General features: G+C 51.3%; 9 protein-coding genes across 9 annotated transcripts; 6 read left to right on the top strand and 3 right to left on the bottom strand.

The window, feature by feature from the left end:
• Nucleotides 1–63: 63 nt before the first annotated feature.
• On the top strand, nt 64–4,556 carry APUU_70324A (uncharacterized protein; the record flags this gene model as incomplete). Its single annotated transcript, XM_041695184.1, has 2 exons — nt 64–1,087; nt 1,135–4,556. 2 exons carry the CDS (start codon nt 64–66, stop codon nt 4,554–4,556), a joined length of 4,446 nt encoding a protein of 1,481 aa, XP_041560940.1.
• Nucleotides 4,557–5,294: 738 nt separating this feature from the next.
• APUU_70323A (tetratricopeptide repeat protein) lies at nt 5,295–6,977 on the top strand (the record flags this gene model as incomplete). Its single annotated transcript, XM_041695183.1, has 1 exon — nt 5,295–6,977. One exon carries the CDS (start codon nt 5,295–5,297, stop codon nt 6,975–6,977), a length of 1,683 nt encoding a protein of 560 aa, XP_041560939.1.
• A 966-nt stretch (nt 6,978–7,943) lies between these two features.
• Nucleotides 7,944–10,353, top strand: APUU_70322A (uncharacterized protein; the record flags this gene model as incomplete). The annotated part of the gene is made up of 2 exons (XM_041695182.1): nt 7,944–8,961; nt 9,116–10,353. 2 exons carry the CDS (start codon nt 7,944–7,946, stop codon nt 10,351–10,353), a joined length of 2,256 nt encoding a protein of 751 aa, XP_041560938.1.
• A 355-nt stretch (nt 10,354–10,708) lies between these two features.
• APUU_70321S (cytochrome P450) lies at nt 10,709–12,659 on the bottom strand (the record flags this gene model as incomplete). The annotated part of the gene is made up of 5 exons (XM_041695181.1): nt 10,709–10,880; nt 10,927–11,234; nt 11,283–11,758; nt 11,835–12,411; nt 12,567–12,659. 5 exons carry the CDS (start codon nt 12,657–12,659, stop codon nt 10,709–10,711), a joined length of 1,626 nt encoding a protein of 541 aa, XP_041560937.1.
• A 653-nt stretch (nt 12,660–13,312) lies between these two features.
• APUU_70320A (uncharacterized protein) lies at nt 13,313–15,116 on the top strand (the record flags this gene model as incomplete). Its single annotated transcript, XM_041695180.1, has 4 exons — nt 13,313–13,504; nt 13,561–14,218; nt 14,284–14,789; nt 14,853–15,116. 4 exons carry the CDS (start codon nt 13,313–13,315, stop codon nt 15,114–15,116), a joined length of 1,620 nt encoding a protein of 539 aa, XP_041560936.1.
• Nucleotides 15,117–15,388: 272 nt separating this feature from the next.
• Nucleotides 15,389–17,165, bottom strand: APUU_70319S (cytochrome P450; the record flags this gene model as incomplete). Its single annotated transcript, XM_041695178.1, has 4 exons — nt 15,389–15,505; nt 15,588–16,649; nt 16,713–16,909; nt 16,979–17,165. The coding sequence occupies 4 exons, from the start codon at nt 17,163–17,165 to the stop codon at nt 15,389–15,391; spliced, it is 1,563 nt and encodes a 520-aa protein (XP_041560935.1).
• Nucleotides 17,166–17,378: 213 nt separating this feature from the next.
• On the bottom strand, nt 17,379–19,414 carry APUU_70318S (Zn(II)2Cys6 transcription factor domain-containing protein; the record flags this gene model as incomplete). Its single annotated transcript, XM_041695177.1, has 2 exons — nt 17,379–17,839; nt 17,884–19,414. The coding sequence occupies 2 exons, from the start codon at nt 19,412–19,414 to the stop codon at nt 17,379–17,381; spliced, it is 1,992 nt and encodes a 663-aa protein (XP_041560934.1).
• An 898-nt stretch (nt 19,415–20,312) lies between these two features.
• On the top strand, nt 20,313–22,266 carry MFS1_2 (MFS sugar transporter; the record flags this gene model as incomplete). Its single annotated transcript, XM_041695176.1, has 5 exons — nt 20,313–20,527; nt 20,572–21,185; nt 21,235–21,487; nt 21,534–21,656; nt 21,705–22,266. 5 exons carry the CDS (start codon nt 20,313–20,315, stop codon nt 22,264–22,266), a joined length of 1,767 nt encoding a protein of 588 aa, XP_041560933.1.
• A 379-nt stretch (nt 22,267–22,645) lies between these two features.
• On the top strand, nt 22,646–23,236 carry APUU_70316A (dihydrofolate reductase family protein; the record flags this gene model as incomplete). The annotated part of the gene is made up of 1 exon (XM_041695175.1): nt 22,646–23,236. One exon carries the CDS (start codon nt 22,646–22,648, stop codon nt 23,234–23,236), a length of 591 nt encoding a protein of 196 aa, XP_041560932.1.
• Between the last annotated feature and the right edge of the window lie 13 nt (nt 23,237–23,249).

The following is a 23,249-nucleotide window of genomic DNA, read 5'->3' as shown; positions in this document are numbered from 1 at the left end:
CAAGGTAAGCATTCTTGGAGCCATGAATTAAGCCATATTTAAAGCTTCGATAGAAAGAAAGCCATGCGGCCAACAAACCGGGACGCATTCGAGATCGCCATTATATGTGCGCTGACCCTCGAGGCTGATCCTGTCGAAGCGCTATTCGATGAGACATACGATAAATTTGGGAATGTTTATGGGACGGAACCTGAAGACAATAATACATATGTGACAGGGAGAATTGGACCGCACCATGTCGTGCTCTGTTACCTGCCAGGGATGGGAAAGCGCAGTGCTGCGTCTGCTGCTGCCAATCTGCGCATGAGCTACAGACACATCCAACTCGCCTTGCTTGTCGGTGTCTGTGGGGGAGTTCCCTTTTCTCCCAGCAAAGAGGAGATTATCCTCGGGGATGTGGTCATCAGCAGCGGCATCGTGGAATACGATTTTGGGAGGCAGAACCCAGATGGCTTTCGACGCAAGATTGATTCCACGGAGGCTTTGGGCAGACCGAGTCCGAAGGTCAGGTCCTTTTTGGCAGCTTTAAAGGGCAAGGCAACGCGGAGCGAGCTGCAAGAGCAGACGAGCCAGCATCTTCAATCCTTGCAAACGCGACCTAATGGGTGGCAGAGACCGGCGAATGAGCAGGATGTGCTTTTTGAACCGTCGTATAGACATAAACACTACATCGCCAGCCAGCAAGCCCCTTGCATCTGCCTGTCCTGCCATTCCAATAAGGATCCCGTATGTGATCAAGCGTCAAAGTCGGATTGCATAACCGTTGGTTGCGCGGGACGTGTCATTGACCGGGATAGACTTTCTAGCAGTCTTGCAGATTCATCTATTCATATTGGAAAGTATGCGTCTGGTGACACCGTCCTCAAGTTCGGGGAGCATCGGGATATGGTAGCATCTGCAGAAGGTGTTATTGCATTTGAGATGGAGGGCGCTGGCGTCTGGGATAACGTACCCTGCATCATTATCAAAGGAGTGTGTGACTACGCCGACAGCCACAAGAACAAGATATGGCAGCCATATGCTGCTGCTGCGGCTGCATCTGCTTCAAAGGCCTTTCTCCAGCGCTGGCCAGCTGCGTCTCAACGACGTAAGTTGATTCATTTGATATTCTGTCAGGGGCTGACCAGTCGCTAGCTGCGATAATGAAGCAACAGGTATCTGACCTGGCTTTGGCTTTACGATCTTACTACACTTCAGCTCGACGCCTTCAGGTCCAGCGGATTTCTGGGGAGTTGTTGCCAATGGACAGATGCTATATCAATATGGTCCTGAGCAAGGAGGGCCGCTCTTCCGGTCCTGGTACAGCGTCAAATTTCTCCCTATGGTCGCGCCCCAGCATCGCCACGGTGGAGGAGGGAGAGCACGTATCAATACCTGGACTTTTTATGACAGCCAAGCGAATTCTGATTCATGGGCGAGCTGGAGTGGGCAAGTCTACACTATGTAAAAAGATCATGCACGACCATATAAACGACGGCTTGTGGAGCGACCTTTTTGACTTGATACTTTGGATACCACTGCGAAGGCTCAAGCGCAGCTCCCAGCAGAGTGGCACTCTAGAAAACGCTTTCTACGATCTTTATTTCTCGGATCGTTCGGATGGCCACGCCTTCGCCGTCCAGCTTAAAAACACCATGATGGACGTTACCCAACGGGACAGAGTTCTGCTAATTCTGGACGGATTGGACGAGGTCTCACAGGCCTGGGAGCCTGAGACCCCGATGCATAATCTCCTTGTACGACTTCTGGAACATCCACGGGTCATAATCACCTCCAGACCGTATGGACTGGGAAACAACGACCTCGAATCGTTTGACATGCAGCTGGAGACAGTCGGGTTCATCGAGGAACAGGTCAAGGCGTATGTAGGAATGGCTTCGAAGGGCGACCCCCAGAGGCTCCATGATATACTAACTTTCATCACTTGCAACGAAATCATTCAAAACCTCGTTCGTATCCCTGTGCAGCTGGACGCGGTCTGCTATAATTGGGACCGCAATTTTATGTCCAGAGACAGCCCAAAGACAATGACCTTGCTGTATGAAGCAATCACCCTTAAGCTATGGCAAAAGGATCTGTCTCTATTTCAGCAATTGGACCCATCCAAGGACCTTACAGATGATAGGATACGCGGGTTCAGCATGCTCCAGATAGAAGGCATGATTCAACAAGAACTGAGACTTGTAGAGATCCTGGCCTTCACTGGGATGCTCAACGGGCTGGTTGAGTTCAGTGCAGATGATAGACAGCGGATGTATGATGCTCTCATCCAGCAAGGCACGCTGTTACTAGACATACCAGAGTCAATCCTTAAAAGAGTGTCTTTTCTCCATACATCAGACACCTCACTCCTAGACTCGGATCAAACATATCACTTCCTGCACCTCACCTTTCAAGAATTCTTTGCCGCTCGGTACTTTGTTCGCCATTGGATGGAGAAGAGGGATCTGGAGTGCATCAACCTCAGAGAAAAGGCGCCTGGCATTTCTTTTACACAGCCACAGGAGTTTCTCCAGATGTATAAATACAACGCCCGCTATGACATTATGTGGCGGTTCACCACAGGTCTCCTCCAAGATTATCCCCCACAGAAGCACTGGAACGAGGATCCGGTCAGGCATTTCTTCGACCAGGTGGACTCTGAGCCTCGCGATATATTGGGCACTGTTCATCATCAGTTGTTAGCCCATTGTTTCAGAGAGCTGGTCCCCGAAGTGCGTGATAATGGGCTTCGAGTTGGGATTGAGGATCAGTTGTTATCCTGGTTGCTGTTGGAATCACGTATGGGCATGTGGGGGGAACTGTTGGCTGACAAGGAATGTCCGGACTATCTTCCAGTTAAACTGCTACAGAGGTACTCGCGCGATGTCGATATGGCTGTAATGTCTGCTCTCTTGCGTCGAACGAGTCTATCACCAGTCACGCTCGAGAGGGTACTGGCCATTTTGAGGGATGGTGATGAGGATCTGCAACGCCCCGCTGTCCATGTGTTGCTACTGCAGATACGCCTACCGCCGGATACACTTGAAGCCTTATTTTCATTGACGGAGCCTCATAGCAATTCGAGATTGGTCAAAAAGATGATGCAACAGGTTGGTAGCTTTCCGCAAATCGTTGAACGCCTCCCGCTATACCAGAAGTCCGACGATTGGCATGTCAGACTCGTAGCAGGACAGGCATTAGCTCATCAGTCAATTCTACCACCAGGGGGGCTGAATGCACTGTTGCTTCTTTTGCAAGACCCTGAGAAAAGGGTAAGAGCTAATATGGCTTGGGCTTTACGTGAACGACAGCCCCTTGAATCCGCGATTATTGAAGCCTTGATTCCACTATTAAAAGACGAGTATAGCAGTGTGCAGGTTGCTGCAGCGAACGTCTGGGAGACTCAAGATCATATCCCACCAGAAGTTTGCGATACACTTCACCGGCTTTTGCAGGACAAAAACGACGATGTAAAAGCCACCGCTGTTGCCGCGCTCAACCGGCACCAGCCAGTCGCTGCATCAACCCTGAGTGTCCTCGTCCCTGTTTTGAAAAATGCCAAGTTGCCCGAGGTATCCATTGCTCTATGTGATGCGATCAACTTCTTGGAAGAGCAGGAATCGTTACCGCCAGACATTGTGGAAGCACTTGTTGCGCTGCTGCAAGACGGGCGCGGCGTCATACAACTGGAAATCTCCAAAGTCCTATTCCAGCAGCAGTCATCCCTAACTATGACGGTGCAGACCCTGGTACAGGATTATTCTGTCCTGCGTTTATATACGGACGCCGCGGGGTACGAAAGGCCGCCCATGCCAACGAGCCACCAGAACAGCATCCTTCGGATCTTCCGGGATGCTGGCGAAGGCATGGTACTCGAAGCGGCTCAAGCGCTTTGTAGCCAGGCCCAACTATCCCCAGACACATTGAGTGCCCTGTTGCAGATTTTGATAGCAGATGAGGACGCCAATCGATCAGGATACTCGGCCTGGATTCTTTCCCATCAACCTGTGCTGCCAACGGAAATTATGGATCAGCTCTTCAGGCTACTGGAGAACGAATACAGCAAGAGTTTAAAGGATCTTGCAACCCAGGCATTGTTCCTGAAGACTAATCTGCCACCACAAGTGATCAAGACACTAGTTGCGGAGGCGAAGAAACTCACTTCGGTATTCGCGATTAAAACTTTAGCTATGCAAACGAATTTGGCACCAGCGATACTGGAAGGACTTCTCCCCATGCTGGATTTGAAGGGTTCTGCTTCAAGAGCGCCGGTTGCCATGATGGCAATGAAAGATACCCAGGTCCTCGCCAATCTGCCAGCTAAGTACTGGGGTCCTTTGTATGAGGAGTGCTTAAATGGTAACGTTGGGGAGCAAATTATCTGGACTCTCAAGGGAAATTGCCTTTGTCTAGATACGCCTAAAGGTTTATCAGAAGTTCACTTTGATCGTAGGCACCTCATCGAGTTCAGGCGTGAGATTCGGCAGGCACAGCTTAGACTGGGCATTCCAGCTGATACCCTGCTGCCTGAACCTCGGTGGCAAGACTGGTTGGTGAGCCTGGTCGCTTACTAGAGGTCAGTGCGGGTACTATAGGAGGCTCTAATTACCTAGTGGCTGGAAAGATTAATCAATATATTAAGGAAAGTCTTGTCCTATCTAGTCTACACTCGATCTACAGAAGACAGTCCATACCCTTAGAACCCAGCTTTTTTTTCCCTTTCAGCCTTTCAATAACCGCATCCTGATCTGCAAAGGCCTTTGACCTTACAAATCAGCATGTCCTTCCAAACGCCGACCCAGACACCGAGGCTGGCCCGGATGCATGAATCGTGAATGAGATAAGGTTGATGAGGAACGCTAGGATATCAGAACCAGGTGGCGAAAGGTAAAGCAAAGCAGAACTATAGACTATAAATTACTAAGAAGCTTAAGCAGACCATTGGCTATATCCTAACATATATAATAGCCTTTTTATACTATAGAATTATAACATATGAGGTTTACCACGTTGTATCTATAGGAGAGAGACTGCCTGCTAATAAACATCCCTTGTCCCAGTCTATCTGCTAATGTGAAAGCTTTCCAAGTTTACGTGCAGGTCGTCGCCGTCTAGGGCTGACCAGAGACTGAGGCGTGTGGGCCATGGGAGGATGTGGCAACCGCGTCTGTTCCTGGTTCGTTCCATGGTATTATTTTCTTATGCAATGGTTATGTCATCATTCAGCGACTGTTTTGGAGGTGGCAGAGGTGACACGTCTGGTCGTAAAGGCTGGTCAATGAATGTATAACTGCTGGACATTCGCATACACCATGAGTTCTCTCGACGGCTACTTTGACCTGGGATCCTACGGCCGGCCCATAACCACCAGCTCCAAAGAAGCCCAGCGCTGGTTCGACCGCGGTCTCGTTTGGGCCTACGGCTTCAACCACGATGAAGCCGCTCAATGCTTCGAAACCGCCGTTTCGTACGATCCCACCTGCGCGATGGCCCACTGGGGCGTTGCGTTTGCATCGGGGCCCAACTACAACAAGGCATGGCAGCTTTTCGACCACGAGGACTTGATGGCCTCTGTGCACAAGACCTACAACGCATCCCGTCGAGCGATGGGCTTGATCGACAATGCATCGCCTTTCGAGCGCAGCCTGATCGAAGCAACGCAACATCGATACGAGCGCGAGCCCGATGTCGACTGGGACCGGTACAAAGCCCGCAACACGGCCTATGCCGATGCCATGAAGCCCTTCTATGAAAGTTTCCCCGACGACCTGGATGCGTGCACGCTCTACGCCGACGCGATGATGAACATGACCCCCTGGCAACTCTGGGACCTGGACACCGGCAGGCCAGGCGAGGGAACCAGGACATTGCAAATAAAGGCTGTCCTGGAGCACGGACTGAGCATGCCAGGCGCCCGATACCACCCGGGCATCCTGCACATGTACATCCACTGCATCGAGATGAGTCCGTGGCCCGAACTGGGCCTCAACGCCGCGGACCACCTGCGCGGTCTGGTCCCGGATGGGGGACACCTGCAGCATATGCCCTCGCATCTCGACGTGCTGGTGGGCGATTACCGCCGCGCAATGGCATCGAATTACGACGCCACCATTGCTGATGAGAAGTTCGTCGCCAGGCACGGCAGCTTGAACTTCTACTCCTTCTACCGCATGCACAACTACCACTCCCTGATCTACAGCGCCATGTTCTCCGCGAAAAAGACCACCGCTTTCGAGACCCTCGACCGCATGGAGGCTACTCTCCCCATTGAAGTCCTCCGCGTCCAATCCCCCCCGCTGGCCGACTGGCTCGAGACCTTCTTCGCCGTCCGCCCACACGTCCTGGTCCGCTTCGGCATGTGGGATGAAATCCTCGCCCTCCCCCTACCCAAAGAACAAGACCAAGACCTGCTGTGCGTAACCACCGCCACAATCCACTACGCCAAGGGCATCGCAGCATCCGCCCTCGGCAATCTCACCCAAGCACAGGACCACCGCCGCCTCTTCCAGGCCGCATGCAGGCGCGTCCCCGCTTCCAGAAAGATGTTCCCAAACTCCTGCATCGACATCCTAGCCGTCGGCGAGGCAATGCTCGACGCCGAGCTGAGCTACCGTAGCGGCGAGACCGAGCGCGCGTTTGAACAGCTCCGCCAGGCAATCGTCCGAGACGACGCGCTGGTCTATTCAGAGCCGTGGGGGTGGATGCAGCCGGTGCGTCATGCGTATGCGGCGCTGCTGCTGGAGCAGGGGCGTGTCGAGGAGGCGGCGGAGTGTTACTGTGATGATTTAGGGCTGAATGGGACTCTGGCGCGCGCGCATCAACATCCGAATAATGTTTGGGCTTTGGCGGGTTATCATGAGTGTTTGGTCAATTTGGGGAGGGAGAATGAGGCGAAGATGATTGAGACGCCGTTGAGTGTTGCGAGGGCTGTGGCGGATGTTGAGGTTGAGTATTCTTGTTTCTGTAGGGGGAGGGATGCAGTTAGTTCGAAGTGATGGATTCGGTGGTTGGATGTTTGTTTAGGAAAGCTTAGTTAGAAAAGTTCTATCTCTACTCATCTTATTCATTGCCTGGCTATTCCGGTGATATCTTGTAGGATGGTTGCTTTTAGATATCGACTGTAGCAGAACCAAACCAGGCCCGGCACTATCGCCGTACTATGGGTGATGATACATATTAATCCTCTAGACCCTTACCTCATTGAATATTCCGTAATCTGAAGAAATATATTCTGAGAATAATAAGAATCATCTTGGCTGTTTGACCTTTTTCGCCCTTTAGGCGATCCAGGCCCTAAGCCTGCTCGCAAAAGGGTTGGCATGGAGGTGGCAATCTCACGGATGACCTCTTCCTGGGTATTGTAGTATTACTGTAGCTTATACTGTTTCCCTGATATATCCCCCTATCTTGTTAAGGAGAAGGGCCAGGCAGTTAAGCAAGGGCTCAATAACAATATCACAACTACCGAAGATCAGAAGCTTCTTAAATCTCATAGCTTTCTGTTCTGTATAAACATCTTATATTTAAATTAGTATCTGATTTGCAGGGTTTTGCTAGGTTAGAAGATGATAATATATATTTCTTGTTCAGGTCTGGAGCACTAGAGTATCTGAACCAGGCGGCCAAAAGTAAATCAAGGCAGAACCGTGGATTGGAAGAGGCTGAGAAGGCTTAAACGGAATGCTGTGGCCGATTTACTGCAGCTGTACCCTACAGGCATGGCGGCTCTTCTTCCATCAATTACCAATAATCATGGAAAGCAATGTAATATCGCCGCTCACGCTACCCCTCTGCTGGGCGACTATTGCAGCCTTGTGGTTGGTGGATACAGACATGAGGCTGTGAATAAAAGGCTGCCTCAGCTCGCTCTTCCGCGACTTCATATCTGCTTACCTTCCATCTTCACGCATTTTCTTTGAAGACTTCTGGTTTCCTGAAAACCTATGCTGCCCCCTACCGAAATGCGACCAGAAAGCCGCAACAGTTTTACAATCGCGATTGTCTGCGCCCTTCCACTCGAGGCCGACGCGGTCGAAATTCTTTTCGATGAAATATATGATCGGCTGGGAAGACACTATGGCAAGCAACACGGTGACGCAAACGCATATATTAATGGAAGGATCGGCAAGCATGATGTGGTCCTGTGCTACATGCCAGGAATAGGCAAGGGAAGTGCCGCAACTGTCGCTTCCAGCCTACAAGTTAGCTACACGGGAATCGAACTTGCTCTTGTTGTTGGTATCTGCGGAGGCACGCCACAGCCATCTAAATCTCAGGATATATTCCTGGGCGATGTTATTATCAGTGATTCAGTGATTGAATATGATTTTGGCAGACAGTACCCTTGTGGCTTTCAGCGGAAGACTGGTGTCAAAGACACCCTGGGCAGGCCGAGCCGGGAGATTCGGACTCTGTTAAATGGCTTGCGCACCGATAATAGCGGTATTGAGCTTCAGAACAAGGCGGAACAATATCTTCGCGTTCTCCAGCAAAAGGGGGCGAAGTGGAGTCATCCAAGGGTTAATGACGTTGTTTTTAAGCCTTCATATATTCATAAGCACTCTGACTATACCTCTCTTGGGATGTGCTCCTGTTTTGGAGGTGCCTCACCAGATCAAATCTGTGAGGAGGCACTAGAAGCAGATTGTGACGACCTTGGTTGCGACAAAGGCCAAATCATCCGACATCGAGAGGTCTTGGAAGCCATCCCGACCTCCATTCATATCGGACCAGTTGTTTCCGCAGACACGGTCATGAAGTCTGGACAGCATCGCGATGAAATTGTTAAGAAAGAGAAGGCCATTGGCTTCGAGATGGAAGGGGCTGGAGTATGGGACAATATTCCATGTATCATCATCAAGGGCGTGTGTGACTATGCCGATAGTCATAAGAACAAGCTGTGGCAGGCATACGCAGCAGCAACTGGAGCCTCGGTGATGAAGGCTTTCTTGGACTACTGGAGGCCCGCAAACAACAAAGGTTAGTTGAGTGTCTCATAGGAGGTTTGTGATGTCAGATATCTTATTGTTCTTGATGGGCGCGGACACAATTCTGGCAAAGAAGAGTGTGCCCTCGGAACGAGACGTGGCGTGGCATCTTATCCTTGCAGACTCATTAGCTAACCGTATATCAGTCTTTGAATTTAGTGACAAGCACAAGGCATGCCTCGCGAATCTATTCATCACAGACCCAGAAGAGGACCTGAACAAACTAAAGAGGAGAAAAGGAAACCGCACATCAGGGACAGGTAGCTGGTTCTTGGAATCAGACGAAGTCAAATCATGGTTTCGACAAGCTCAATGCATGAGCGACGTAGAACAAAACCTCCTGTGGCTGTACGGCAATCCTGGAATCGGCAAATCCACGATGGCCATGACCCTTGCCGAAGAACTGCCAAGGAAAGACTATTTCAGCAACGGAGACAATATTATCTCTTTCTTCTTTTGCGATTCCGGCTCTGAACATCATAGAAAGGCGACCTCCATACTACGTGGTCTTCTATACCAAATTATCAAGCAATGCCCGCCTTTCATTGAACAGATCATGTCAAGATATGATGTTCAGGGAGAGCGGCTATTCACGTCGTTTGACGCACTATGGGCGGTACTGATGGAGATAAGCCGAGGGTCTAGGGGTGTCGAGATATATTGCATCGTTGACGCTCTCGACGAATGTGAAGACGAGTCACAGAAGATATTGCTTCAACAAATCTACCTATTGTTCGGAAGAGCAACAGACGCTAGTTTGGCCACATCCAGCCTGCATTTTTTGATCATCAGTCGTCCGTACTCTCAGATTAGGGATCGTCTATCTGTTTTCAGATCCATAGACTTGGGCTCATGCAATGAGATAACTGATGACCTTAGAGCCGTGATTCAAGATAAGGTTCAGGACCTTGCGAGGCGGAAAAATTACTCTGAGTCAGTTGCGCGAAGAGTGTCACAGCTACTGGAAGCAAAGGCCGATGGGACGTTTTTATGGGTCGGCATCGCCTGTAAGGAGTTGGAAGACGTGCAGTCAAGGGAGGCAGTCAAGACACTAGAAGCTTTGCCAAGCGGATTATATGACATATACAAAGACTTGCTCAGTGCGGCCATCACGCCCAGCAGTCCAGATGATTATCCACGGTTAAAGCGGTTATATGTGGTTGTCAAGTTTGCGTTACAACCCGTGACGATAGCTGAAATAGCCGAAGCATGCCAACTCTTGGGCGAGGATCTAAGTAGTCGCCTTCAGTTCACCCGAGAAACCATCGACTTGTGCCGCTCATTGGTTGTTGTTGACAGCGGCTACGTACGACTGTTGCATACGTCTGTCCAGGAATTCTTGATAACTGAGCTGCACGAAATGAAAGCTGCCGGTAATCTTTGAAAAATGCCGGCCAGGCATGGATAGGTCCACGTTGCAACCCACTTGCGGATTCCTTGGGTATTCGGTATTGCATTGGCCACAACATGCGAGCTTAGCTCAAGCAGAGTTTACAGTTCAGAGCGAGCATGAACAGTTCTTTCAAGATGCACTTGGAACGTGGAGAAGCTGGCTGGATAACTACAACTATCTGAAAATAGGCTATTGGTGCAAGGTCCACCATTACAGGCTATCAAATTCACACCGAGAATTCATATACTACCAACCTGGTTTGGTCCGGCAGGCCTTGGACCTTTTTGCTAATGGTTCTGTTTGGTTTGATGTGATGGCACAATAGACCTGAAATCAGGCAGTGCTACTACAGCTTCTGCTCAGCATAATAAGTACTCATCCGGTACTTCGACTCGCCATCATATTTCGCCAGATACTGCAAGGCCTGCTCTCCCTCCCGCTCAATCGTCGACCGAATCTCCTCACTGCGAGGCGTAATACTGCACTCGAACGGATTAGGGCGCATGTTGAGGCCGTTCCTATACAGTCAGCACACTCCACCTTCAAATATTCGCAGATACATACGTATAATCGAAAATATCAACCGGAATCTCATCCCCCTTCTCAGCTCTCGCCTTCTCAATCCGAAACCCCCACAGCAACCGCGCTATCGTGATGAAGGTGCCCTGCTCAGCTAGACCCTGTCCACTGCACACCCGCCGTCCCCATCCAAACGTCATATACCCCTTCTCGCCGGGGAAAGGCCGTGAATCTGGACTTCCGGACATATACCTATCCGGATTAAACCTATCGGGGTCTGGGAATTCACGCTCGTTATGGTGGATTGCCCAGACGTTGCCTTGCACCCAGGTTCCTTTTGGGATTAGATAGCCCTACTCCTTTGTTAGTATATTAGTGTGTCCCATAGTAAAGGCGCGTACCTCATAAACATCATCTTGAATAGGCGCATGCGGCTGGCCTCCGATGATAGCCACAGACCTCCACCTGAGCACCTCTTTCACAAATGCTTTAACATATACCAACTCAGCCTCATCTTCAAACGCCGGACTCCGATGCGGCCCAACAACCCGATCAAGCTCCTCCCATGCCCGAGGTAACGTCTCAGGAAACGCGCAGCACGCCAGGGCAAATGTCACAAGTGTCGAACTCGACGTATCGCTCCCTGCTCCGAATAGATTTCCCGAGAGAGAAGAGATTTCCATCTTTGATAGGTTATACTTTGGTGCTTCATCGAAGATTCGTTGCGCATAACATGGCTCTCCCTGTTTCGTAGTCGAGGCTTTCTCTGCATTCGCTGCTTCTTCAGCCAGAGCATAGAAGAACGGTCGTCCGCGTCCTTGTCCTCCCCCAAGTCCCTGTTTCCAGGGCGCAATGCAATTCGGGAATTTCGCAAGAACTACCATAACACTCAACACCTCAACCCAGAATTCCCGTAACGCAAAGCAAAGTAAAGTAAAGTAAAGAACACGTACTAGGAAAACTCTCCATAACCATCGGCGCCCCCTTCCCAGGGACATTCAACTCCGCAGCCCTCTGCATAACAGCAATAACCTCCGTAACAATCGGATCCCTATAACTTCTGACGCGTCTGCCAAAGCCAATAATCGAAACCACACTGGTCGCATACCGCTCGAAATGGCGCACATACTCACCCGGCTCTCTGAGCAAATCATACGCAACGACTCTACTCTCGTCGTTCTGGAACCCGCGATACTTGCGCACCTGCTGCAGTCCGACCCCCATGTGTGTGAGTTTCCGATGTAGCCGCCAGCGATCGCCGTAGTACATATTCACGAGGTTTTCCTGGCCCGCGCCGAGTTCGGCGAAGACGACCATGCGCGGCCGTGAGGCGTATAGCGCTGCGCGTTTATCCAGCAGCGCGTGTGCGGTCCAGGCGTCGCAGAGCCAGATTGTAGGACGGCGGCCGGTCCAGAATGTGATTATTGGTGTGTTGTATTGTTTTGACAGGGACTCGAAGTAGAGCCAGGGTTTTGAGGGAGGGAGGAGGTGTGTGTTCCCGATTAGGGGGAGGGGGAGCGGGCCTGGGGGCTGTTTGGTGTTAGCACTGTATCACTCACTGTATCATATCAGTGTATATGTTTTGATGGGTAGGATAGGCTTGCCATTTTAAAGTGGAGATATAGCATGTAGCCATAGTCAATTGCCAGAGCTAGAGCGAGCAGGGCTAAGATCGGGGTGGTTACTGCTGCGAGATCTATACCACTCCATCTAGGGTAGCTAAGGACGCGCTGACCCTGGACCAGTGCGACAAGCTGGTCAAACTGTTCGACGAGCATGGTGTCTTACGGTTTCGGAAAGAAGAGTCTTGAAGTTGGGCATGCTGCGTGGATATACAGGTGTATATAGGTTCCCCACATCCCTCTCCCTCCGGATAACGCACGCGGGCATCGGATTCAGATTCACGATGACCATGGGATCGACCGGCCAATTATTCCGTCTGGGATTGGAGTAGCCCCACATAGAGATAAGTATTTGGCAGGACGATTTGCAGATTGTAGGATTGATGCATCATGGAGATATATAGTGTCGACTACCTGTAGGCCCAGGTTCTGAAACAAGATGCAGAGGTGACCTGGGAGAGTTATGAATTAAAGAGATAGCAAGTCAAGCGGAATATCTTGCCATAGTATTAAGTATACTGAATAGTGAATATGTTGTTTCCAGTGAGGCTCTCCCCAGACCCGCCACATAATTCCAACCGGGGATCATCGGCGTGTGGGGAACTGGGATTAACAGACAACTGACTCGTATACATTCCAATCGAAGGCAAACAGGATCCCTGCAGGTGGGGATTCCATTCAAGGCATTACGGCATATTCCTTCTGTTATAGCCGGTGTAACCAGTGATGTGGGGGTCACTTAAAAGCATCGTCCCTGTTTCTCCAGAGTATACCGTGTCATTATCCCAAGTATATCCCAAGTGCCGAACATGGAAACAAGCATAGACACAACAACACTATGGCAGAACCGGAAATGCCTCTTCCTGTGCTCCCTCGTCTCAATGGCGAATCTGCAATACGGATTCGATCTCGCCGCCGTAGGCTCTCTCCAAGCCATGCCGGGCTTCCTCAAAGTATTCGGCTACGCAGACCCATCAGCCGAGGGGGGATACGCAATTGACGTCCGTCACCCACCTCTTAACCATAATCCAAAGCTAATCTTAAGAATTGTGTGTAGAGCACCGTCCAACAACTAATAACCTCCCTCCTAACCCTCGGCTCCTTCGTCTCCTCTCTGATCGCCGGCCTCTTCGCCACATATCTCGGCCGGCGACAAGCCCTCTGGCTCGCCTGCCTGGTCAACGCAATCGCCTGCGCAATCCAAATAGCCGCCCCCTCGGCCCCTGTGCTCTACGTCGGCCGCCTCCTGCTCGGCTTCGCAAACGGGTTCCTGGTCACTTTCTCAAACATCTACACCTCTGAAGCCGCGCCGGCGCATATGCGGGGCGTGATGGTCGCGCTGTTCGCGTACTGGGTTAACATCGGGAGTATTATGGGGGCTGCGGTGGATAATAAGACTAAGGAGAGGATGGATGAGCTTTCGTATAGGATTCCGTTGGCTTGTCTTTATGCGGTGCCGACGGTGTTGGCGGGGGCGTTGTTTTTTGTGCCGGAGAGTCCGAGGTGGTTGTTGCATCGGGGGAAGGAAATTGAGGCGAGGAAGGCGTTGGAGATGCTGAGGGGGAAGAGTTATGCTCGGTTACGAGCTTCAAGTGGTGAGAGTGAGGGAGAGGTAGGACCGTCACTGCTGGAGATTGAGTGGGCGGAGATGGTCAAGGGTGTTGAAGAGGAGAAGCGCACAGAGGGCGATGTTGCTGCGTTGGATATGTTCCGGGGTATCTTTCACACCTCATTGCACCCTGATATGATGTGTTCCTGTTCTAATCTGTTATTTGTGTAGGAGTCGACCTCCGCCGAACCCTCCTCTGCTACGGCATGATCGGCTGCCAAACCGCCTCAGGCGTGTGGTTCCTAATCGGCTACCAGACCTACTTCTTCACGGTAACCGGCATAGCCAAAGCGTTCGAATTCTCCATCATGAACACCTGCTTCGGCTTTCTCGGCGTGAATATCGGGATGTACGCCATCCGCGAGCTCGTTGGCCGCCGCTCAATCCTCATCATCGGGGCGATCGCGTGCGGACTGTGTCAGCTTGGAAGTGCAATCGCGGCAAGCGTTGACCCGGATTCTCTAGCGACTGGGCAGACGCTTGTTGGGTTGACTGCGCTGTTCATGTTCTTCTATAATGGCTGTGTTGGGGCTGCGAGCTATCCCGTTGCGACGGAGCTCGTCAGTTCGAGACTTAGGGCTTGGACGGTGGGGACTGCCACGTCGTTGGGATATTTGCTGGCTTGGTTGGTGAATTTCTGTACCCCGTATTTCATCAATCCGGAGCATTTAGACTGGGTAGGCCTTTTACTTCTATCTACCCCGGATAGGTATGTGTTAATGTATATTAACGACTGATAGGGCGCGCAATACGGATACATCTGGGCTGGTTCAAACGCGGTCTGCGTTGTCTTCTTCTACTTCTTCATGCCGGAGATGAAGGGCCGGTCGCTTGAGGAGCTGGATGAGATTTTTGCGGCGAGGGTGCCGGCTCGTAAATTTGCGGGATATCGGTGTTTGATTCGCGACGCGGCGAGAATTGATGCTGTTAATGCGGAGGGACTAAATGATAAGGCAGGGAAAGACGAGAAGAGTCGTGATGCTGGAATTAAACATGGTATCTAGGTTGGATGAAAAATGGAATACCTTGGACGCAGCTTCATAATACTGGCTATCTGGAGTATATGAAAGCAGAGGCAGTGGCTCCGACGCAGAAATTTACCAGAATCATGAACTATTCATTCTCGTCCAATTGTTGAATTGGCTGCTTATAGTTGGGTGTAAAAACATACATTTCCATAGTATCGGGGGCTCCGTACCCCAGAACTTAGGGCTACCAGGGGTCATTAACCAACCGTATTGTTTTATGCTTAATTAATAGTACCATTCAACCATCGTTAAACCCTCTCCATAACCTGAACCCACATATTCGAAATAGCAAACAGCCCAAGATGATTCCGGACATCCCAAGGCCTCGTCGGATCCATAAGCGCGATATCAAAGTTCCGCAGGAGCTGTCCAGTCAGTCCCAACACAAAAACAAACACAAACACAAATAACACTTGAACTCAGGGGTTTTATATAGTTGTGGCTCACCTCAAACACCGTCTTCCCAAGCTCAATCTGCGCCACGGGTCTCCCCAAACACCGGAAATGGCCATGTCCAAAGACAAGGTCGTTTGTTCGTATCATGCGCGCCAGCCTGGTAGGATCCGACTCTGGATCCGACTCCAGCCACCTCTCAGGTCGGAAGGCGTCTGCGTCTTTACCGTAGATCTGCTCGCTGCGGTGCATGGCGTACGCGGAGTACCCGATACAGACGCCGTCGCCGCCAGGGAGGAAGACGCGCTCCCCGTCAACGACAACGGTATCCCCGTCTTTGGGGACATCGCGCGCAAAGATATTCGAAACGGGGGTGAAGAAGCGCATTGATTCACGAATTACAGCTTGTAGGTATGGGAGTTTTGCAGCCTGGGCGGTTGTAATAAGGCCGACATCTTGCCTAGTAGATGTACTTAGAATCGAAGCCGGAGCGTCACCTCGGGCAACTGTATCATCGATCTCGCGCTGCAGCTTGCGATACACACGCGGGTTCGTGATAACATGCAAAAGCGCACCCCGGATCGCAGCAGCAGTTGTATCCGAGCCCGCGATGATTTGCTCTAGAGCTTCAGAGCGCAGCTCATCGCCCGAGAGACCATGGCGCATGAACGAGGCGAGCATATCCGATTTCTCCTTACTATTGCTAGATGCCGAGAAGAAACTCGCAGCGCGCTCGTCGACGACACGGAATGCCGACGCCATCATCTTCCCGAATCCAGTGTTGTCTTTAGGCGACGGTGCAATGAATAGCCCGAGGAATGGAGCTTGGGTTAGCCAGCTAAAGCCCATAGCTAAGGCTGTGTTCCCGATTGCCAGGCCCTCCTCGCTGGACTGAAGGTAGTTGTCTATATCGCGATCGCTCTGGAGCATGCCGAATGTCTTACCTAGACCGACGGAGCTGATGACGTCGAGGGTGAAATACTGCACTTTTTTCGCGAGATCCATTGGGATGATGCAGGTATCTGATGAGAGATATTTTATCCGGATGAGATGGAGGAGTTCGGTTAGTCGTTCGTCGACGGATTTCTCCAGGTCGAGATTCTCTCTTCCTGAGTACTACACCCCGTCAGTACCAGAGCAGTCTGTGTAAATTAAAGGGTTATTGGACAGGGTATATACCCCCGGCGCCATCTGTTTCCTCCGCGCCTCGTGCTTCGCATTATCCGTCTGGCTAAAGACATTATCCCGCTGATACTCGATCCGCGCGGCATTGTAGTACCAGTCGGAGCGCTTATAGCCAGCCTTCGTGTTAACGTGCATCCAGACCTCGGGCGACGAGGTGATGAGCACCCGTGGAGCAACGCGCGCGACCGGGCCTGGCTGTATTAGCTAGTTCAATTCTGGGTTTCTCTGGTTTGGGTCCAATAGAATGTGGTTGGAGGTACCGTGTTTCTCGCTGACATCCGCGTACCACTTGTGGCAGTTACCCCTGAGCATTGCCAGACTGTGTGGCCAGTCTGAGATGGCTGTCCATGGGGGGCCGGGGAAGTGACGGAGTTTGGTATACCGGGTGATGGCTTTGAAAATGGAAATGGCGATGAGGCCGACGATGGTTGCGGTGGATAGCCACATGGTGATGGAAGTAGGAGTTGCGAAGTGGCATGACAGCTGTCAGACGCAATGCTGAAGAAGTTTAATTGTGCGGGGTCAGTGATGGACATCGCGATGTCGAATCACATACGGTTATTATCACTGGTGATATCAGCCGTTGCCAAGAGCGACAATGCGATTGTCTGACAAGGGATTGTTTTCTTTCAACACAAACCACCTTCAAAGGTGGCTCAGTTACATGGTAAACTCAGTCCAGCACTCAGACAGCACATCGCCATGTCTTCGCATTAAAGAGCTAAATGCAGCCTTGGTGGCCTGTTCCCCACCGATCGTAGCATCGAGCGACGCCAGTGATTTCATGAGGATGTCTATTTTCTCTTTCCAGTTCGACACATTATCCTGTTCATCATCCACAGCAGAGAGACGGACATTAATCATCGCCTCGATGGCTTTTTCAAATGTCGTTGCAGTTAAGCTCGGGGTGATATGGTAGGAGATGATAGGAACGTCTACACGTAAGCCGTGCTGGATGTTGAAGGCTTCCTCTGGAGATAGGGAGAGCAGGCGCTGGGCTGTTTCAGTGACTGAAGAGATTGCTTCAAGACGGTAGGGTTGGATTTGTGATACAAGGTCTGTGTCGATGATTGATTCAGCGAGGATAAGGACGCCGAGGTCCCAGAATAATATTATCGATACTGACAAGTTAGTAATTTATATTGATATCGGAAGTGAGGAGTACCAGAAGAGGCTTTTGAGCCGGTAGAGAGGTGCTCGAGGGTTTCTATACAACGACTCATGAACGGGCGGAATATCTGATTGAACTCTTTCACTGCAGCAATCGTGGAGACAACTTCAGAAACAGATACTGGAGAATCCTGAGCCAACTCCTTTACTCTGATGATCTGTCTCCAGACGTGAAAGGCGTTCGCGACTGCTCTGCGACATATAGCCGGAATACTGTCATCTAGGTCTTGGTATGTGGCATCGCGAGACAGCCCCAGAGTTAAACTGTCTCCGACCGTACCAGACTGAATGATGTCCTGCGGCTTTCCCTTTGTATACACCGCAGATGGAAGCTTACAGGAATGACTTCCCGTCAGAGCAGCGCCGATATCGCGGATATACCCAGCCCAGGAAACAACACTCAAGCTGGCTTCCAGGAGAGAACTATATGTAGAATGGGGCCCGAGTATGGCGCAATATTCATTCACAAGTCGTTGCAGATACTGAAGACTCTCCAGTCCGGTATTTAGAAATTCATGGGGTGCGATAGATTTCGGCTTTCCCGGAATGGCAATCCCGTCGAAGAGCAGGATAGCGTAGATAACCCTGAAGGATTTTACGGATTGCGCGCTCTGCAAAATCGATCTCGCGTGGAACCATGTATCATGGTATGCATTACTTAGTGAGCTTACTGATTCACGGTCAGTGGAAAGCCACTGCATCGAGAAGGCCCGAAGCACCGCCTTAAATGCCTTGGCCGAGAGTCTTTTATCATACGGGGAGAGCCGGTTCCCATAAAGTCCACTGAAATGGTCTAGGAAGCGTACAATGCCAAGCGAGGTCATTGAAAGAAAAGCCTGTTCCTTTCCGCGGCTCCAGCGGCTGGCGCAGATAGACTCTTCCGATAAATGACTTGTTTTTGGAGCCTGTATTTCACTGCCATCTAGTTGATACCGAGAGGCTGTCGCATATAGGTTACACTCAAAGTCAACAAATCTGGATGCGCAGCCGGTCACAATGGCATTGTGGATGCAGGATAGACGGTCCTCGAGAATCGTTGCATCCAGTTTTGTGTTTAATAAGTAGATTGGACTGTTCGGCGAGCCGCCAACAATTGGTTGACCGAGATATCCCGCAGAGCCTGGAGATCTCTCTGTTCTGCGTAAGAACTGATCCTCAGTACCAGTACCTGTAATGTTTAAGCACGGATCAACAAGATCCGAGAAGGTGGACTGATTGTTCTCGGGATTATATTGGCCAGCATCCATGTCCAGCCACGAGGCCCAGACATCTGAATCACTGGCGGGCTGTGCTTCCACTCGTGGCAAGTGGAGCAGGCTATTTTCGCTTCCACGCTCGAGCCCGGTCGCTGGCCTCTGGGAAATTGCCTTTGATGCTGCAAACTCGAAGGTGCAGGACCGGTTGCGATGCTCGCAGTTGACGCAGCGGATCTCGGCCGGCGCATTGGCGGACAGCGCGAAGAAGCAGCGCCGTTTTGCGCGACGGCATGGATCGCAGCTGGTGTTTTGGCGGCGTCTAGATATCATGGCTTGTGGTGTTGTAGGGGGTTTTCTCGGTGTTTGTTGCAGGACGAGAAGATCATTCAGTGATGACTCATCCTGTTAGCAGGCGGTGCCTTCGCTTCGCCATTCAATAAATCAATATAGATTAATATAAATTTACTCCGTCGAGGCATGTTAGAATGCGTCTCTATAGATTGACGGCTTCTGGCGCCAGTGAGTTCCAGTGCTAGTCGATCCAGCAGTTAACTAGGCGTGGGGGCACCATATGGGCTGGGATATCACTCCATGCCGACATCGCTTAGCATATATCCTTAGCATAGTCCCGGAGCAAGAGTGGGGCGATTAGGATTGGTGGTGGACAGTGCATCGAGTCTGGACTGTGGAGGCTTCAGCTAACTTGACAGAACAGGGCGGCAGAACCAACAGAAGAACTGGCTGGGCAATTTCATTGGAGAGGAGATATCGGTAAAATCCGACTTTTCCCTTGTCCACTCTTAGTCTTCGTCTTTAGACTGTCTTGGCTTCATTTCCGGCCGCCAAGATCCCATGAAGACCATCACCGTGTAGTCAACATTGTATGTACTGACTGTTACTGAGTGCAATTGGGAAGAGTACAATGAGAGTATAATTGGTCTATATGTTCAGTTAACCTGCCGGTACGACTGAAGGGGTCAATGCCAGCCCATCCCAGAACCCCCCCAGTGCCCAGCCTTGAATCCTTCGGTGCTCACTCGTCAAAGTAGCCCTGATTGGACTAGACTGATTGGACTAGACTGAATGTTTCTGATCAGATTACGCCGGTTATCTGATCATCTGATACGAGAATACCCCCCACATATTTATCTCTCCCTCGAATCCCTTGCGGAAAATATTTCAGGCTCCCTGTCCATCTCCTTCAGTCGTATTCCGAACGTCGAACCTCATGGAGAAATCAATCCAGGTGGCTCAGGAGCCGACTCAGGCACCAGCTCCTACCGGCGACAGAATTGACCATGTCGACAATGGCCCTAACCAGGTCGTCGAGGATGAAAAGGCCCTGTCTGACAAGGACTCGGCGGAGTTCCAGGGTGGTGTGCAGCGTGTGCGAGCAATCACCACAGTGCTGTCTACCCAGACACTGGTTCTCCTCTTTGTCTTGTACGTTTCATACTATTTCACTGTTTGACTACGCTAATCGGTAGACTCTGGCTGGTCTCTTTCGTCGACGCGCTGCTCGGCTCAATGCAAACGACGCTGAACCCATGGATCACCTCCTCGTTCGAGAAACACGGACTGCTCTCCGTCGTCAGCATCGTCTCGGTCATCCTGGGCGGCTCGTCCAAACTCACCCTGGCCAAGATCATCGACATCTGGGGCCGAGTCGAGGGCTTCCTGTTCATGCTCGTGCTGATCATAATCGGGCTCATCCTAAAGTCCACCTGCACCACAATCGAGATGTACGCCGCCGCGCACACGCTATACTGGGTCGGACACATCGGGCTGCTCTACGTCGTCGAGATCATGCTGGCCGATATGACCTCGCTCAAGAATCGAATGATCATGATCGGCATCAACGGCACCCCTGGTATCTGCAGTACATTTGCAGGACCCAAGATTGCGGAGCTGTTCCACGATAACCTCAACTTCCGCTGGGGGTTTGGGTCGTTTGCGATTATCTTCGTTGGCGTTTGCGCTCCGGTTGTTCTCGTCATGTTTCTCATGCAGCGCAAGGCTGAACGGAGCGGTACTTATGTCAAGGAGCGCTCGGGGAGGACGCTGCCGCAGTCGGTTGCACACTATGCAGTGGAGTTTGACGGTGCGTACACCGTCTATATACCCCTAGTGGTACATGCTAACATTGACAGTCATCGGCATCATCCTGATCACAGCCGTCTTCTCCCTAATCCTCCTCCCCTTCAGCATAGCCTCCTACGCGCCCAAAGGCTGGGCCAGCGGGTATATCATCGCCATGGAAGTCATCGGCGTCGTCTGCATGCCGGCCTTCTACGTCTGGGAGAAATACTTCGCGCCGGTCCAGTTCCTCCCGTGGAAGTATCTCAAGGAGCCGACGATTATCGGCTCGTGCATGTTATACCTGGTCATGTTTGCATCCTCAACGTGAGCGCTACTTCCCTTCCCTTGTTGTACTTGCTAACGTCCAAAGAACCTGGAACGCGTATTTCAGCTCGTACCTCCAGGTCGTCAACAGACTGGATCTCACAACAGCGAACTACGTCCTGAACGCCTACTCTCTGACCTCGTTCATCTTCAGCCCTGTCTTCGGCCTGTAAGCCTCCACCCCCCCAGTAACACTGACACTATTCTAATTAAACAGACTAATCCGCTACACCGGCGAATTCAAATACACCGCCATGGCCGGAATCCCCATCTTGCTCCTGGGCACCGCCCTCCTCGTCCCCTTCCGCACCCCCTCCACGCACATCGGGCTGATCACAATGACCCAAGTCCTCGTCGGCCTCGGCACCTGCATCTTCACCGTGTGCAGCCAACTCGCGCTAATGACAGCCGTAACGCACCAGGAAATCGCCGTCGTAATCGCCATCTGGGGTCTCTTCGGCTCCATCGGATACAGCGTGGGCGCGGCCATCGCCGGCGGGATCTGGAATAATGTGCTGGAGCCGCAGCTTTACAGCCGGCTTCCGGAGGGGAAGAAGGATCTTGCGGCGAGTATCTTTGCGAATCTGGGGACGCAGATTTCGTATGCGGATGGGACGCCTGAGCGGGTGGCGATTGTGGGTGCTTATGCGGATGTGCAGAGGAAGATGGTTATTGTCGGGGTTTGTCTGGTGCCGCTTTGTGTGGCTTGTACGTGGTTCTGGAGGGGGGTTAATGTGAAGAGATTGGAGAGGGAGCAGACCAGGGGGAATATTTGGTAGTCTTTCTCTAGTAATAGTATTTGTAGGTGGATAGTGGTGGATAGGACGGTATGGTGGCAGTTATCAATCTCAGCTTGTTATCCAAACCCTTCACACCTTCTTCAATAGCAGCCCACCAAACGAATGCGCAAGGGCTGTAACACCCCGCCCGGGTCGAGTCAGTCGTTATTTCGTCCGCTTCCCGTAACAGATACCCAGTTTCTCATCAAGTAAAAGAGAATACGAGGACTTGAGTCATAATAGTCCGTCATTTCTTGGTCCTTCTCGGCATGACTCAACATATCCAAGATATCTATCCCCACCATCCTCGAGACTCCATCCTAACCCCCACTCGACCTCCATTGACTTCCTATACCACCATCTAGAAGAAAAATACAAAATGACCACCCGCACCTGGAAATCCCGCATCTTCTGCGCAACAAGCCTCGACGGCTCCATCGCGCGCCAGAACCACGATATAACATGGCTTACCCAGCCATTTCCAAACGCCGAGCACGCGCCGCCATCTCAGCCACAATCGACAATGACACTCGAGCAGCATATGGCTGATGTAGATTTCATTGTCATGGGCCGGAAGACATTTGATGTTTGTATGAGTGAGCCCGAGTGGCCGTATCCGGAGAAGAAGTTGCTGGTGCTTAGTACGACCGTTCGAAATCTTCCGAGGAATTCTCCCGCTGGTGCTCGGGTTGTTGCGTCGATGGAGGAAGTTGAGATGATTCTCGATACCGAGGGCGCGACGATGGTCTACATGGATGGCGGAAAGACGGTGCAGGAGTTCCTCAGGCGCGGGTGGGTGGATGAGATGGTGCTGACGATTGCGCCTGTTCTTCTCGGTGGAGGAGGGAAGGGACCAGCGTTGTTTGGGGACGTGGGTGTTGACTTTCCTGGCGATATGCATTTTACTTTGCGTGGCGTAGATGTTATCGAGGATGGGATGGTGAGTTGTTATTATCAGGTGAAAGCGTGAATCTGGATCCATA

This window comes from Aspergillus puulaauensis, chromosome 7 (genome assembly GCF_016861865.1).
Source record: "Aspergillus puulaauensis MK2 DNA, chromosome 7, nearly complete sequence".
Lineage (NCBI taxonomy): Eukaryota > Fungi > Ascomycota > Eurotiomycetes > Eurotiales > Aspergillaceae > Aspergillus > Aspergillus puulaauensis.
Note: the sequence above shows the minus strand (reverse complement) of the source record. Positions and strands in the feature narration are given on the sequence as shown.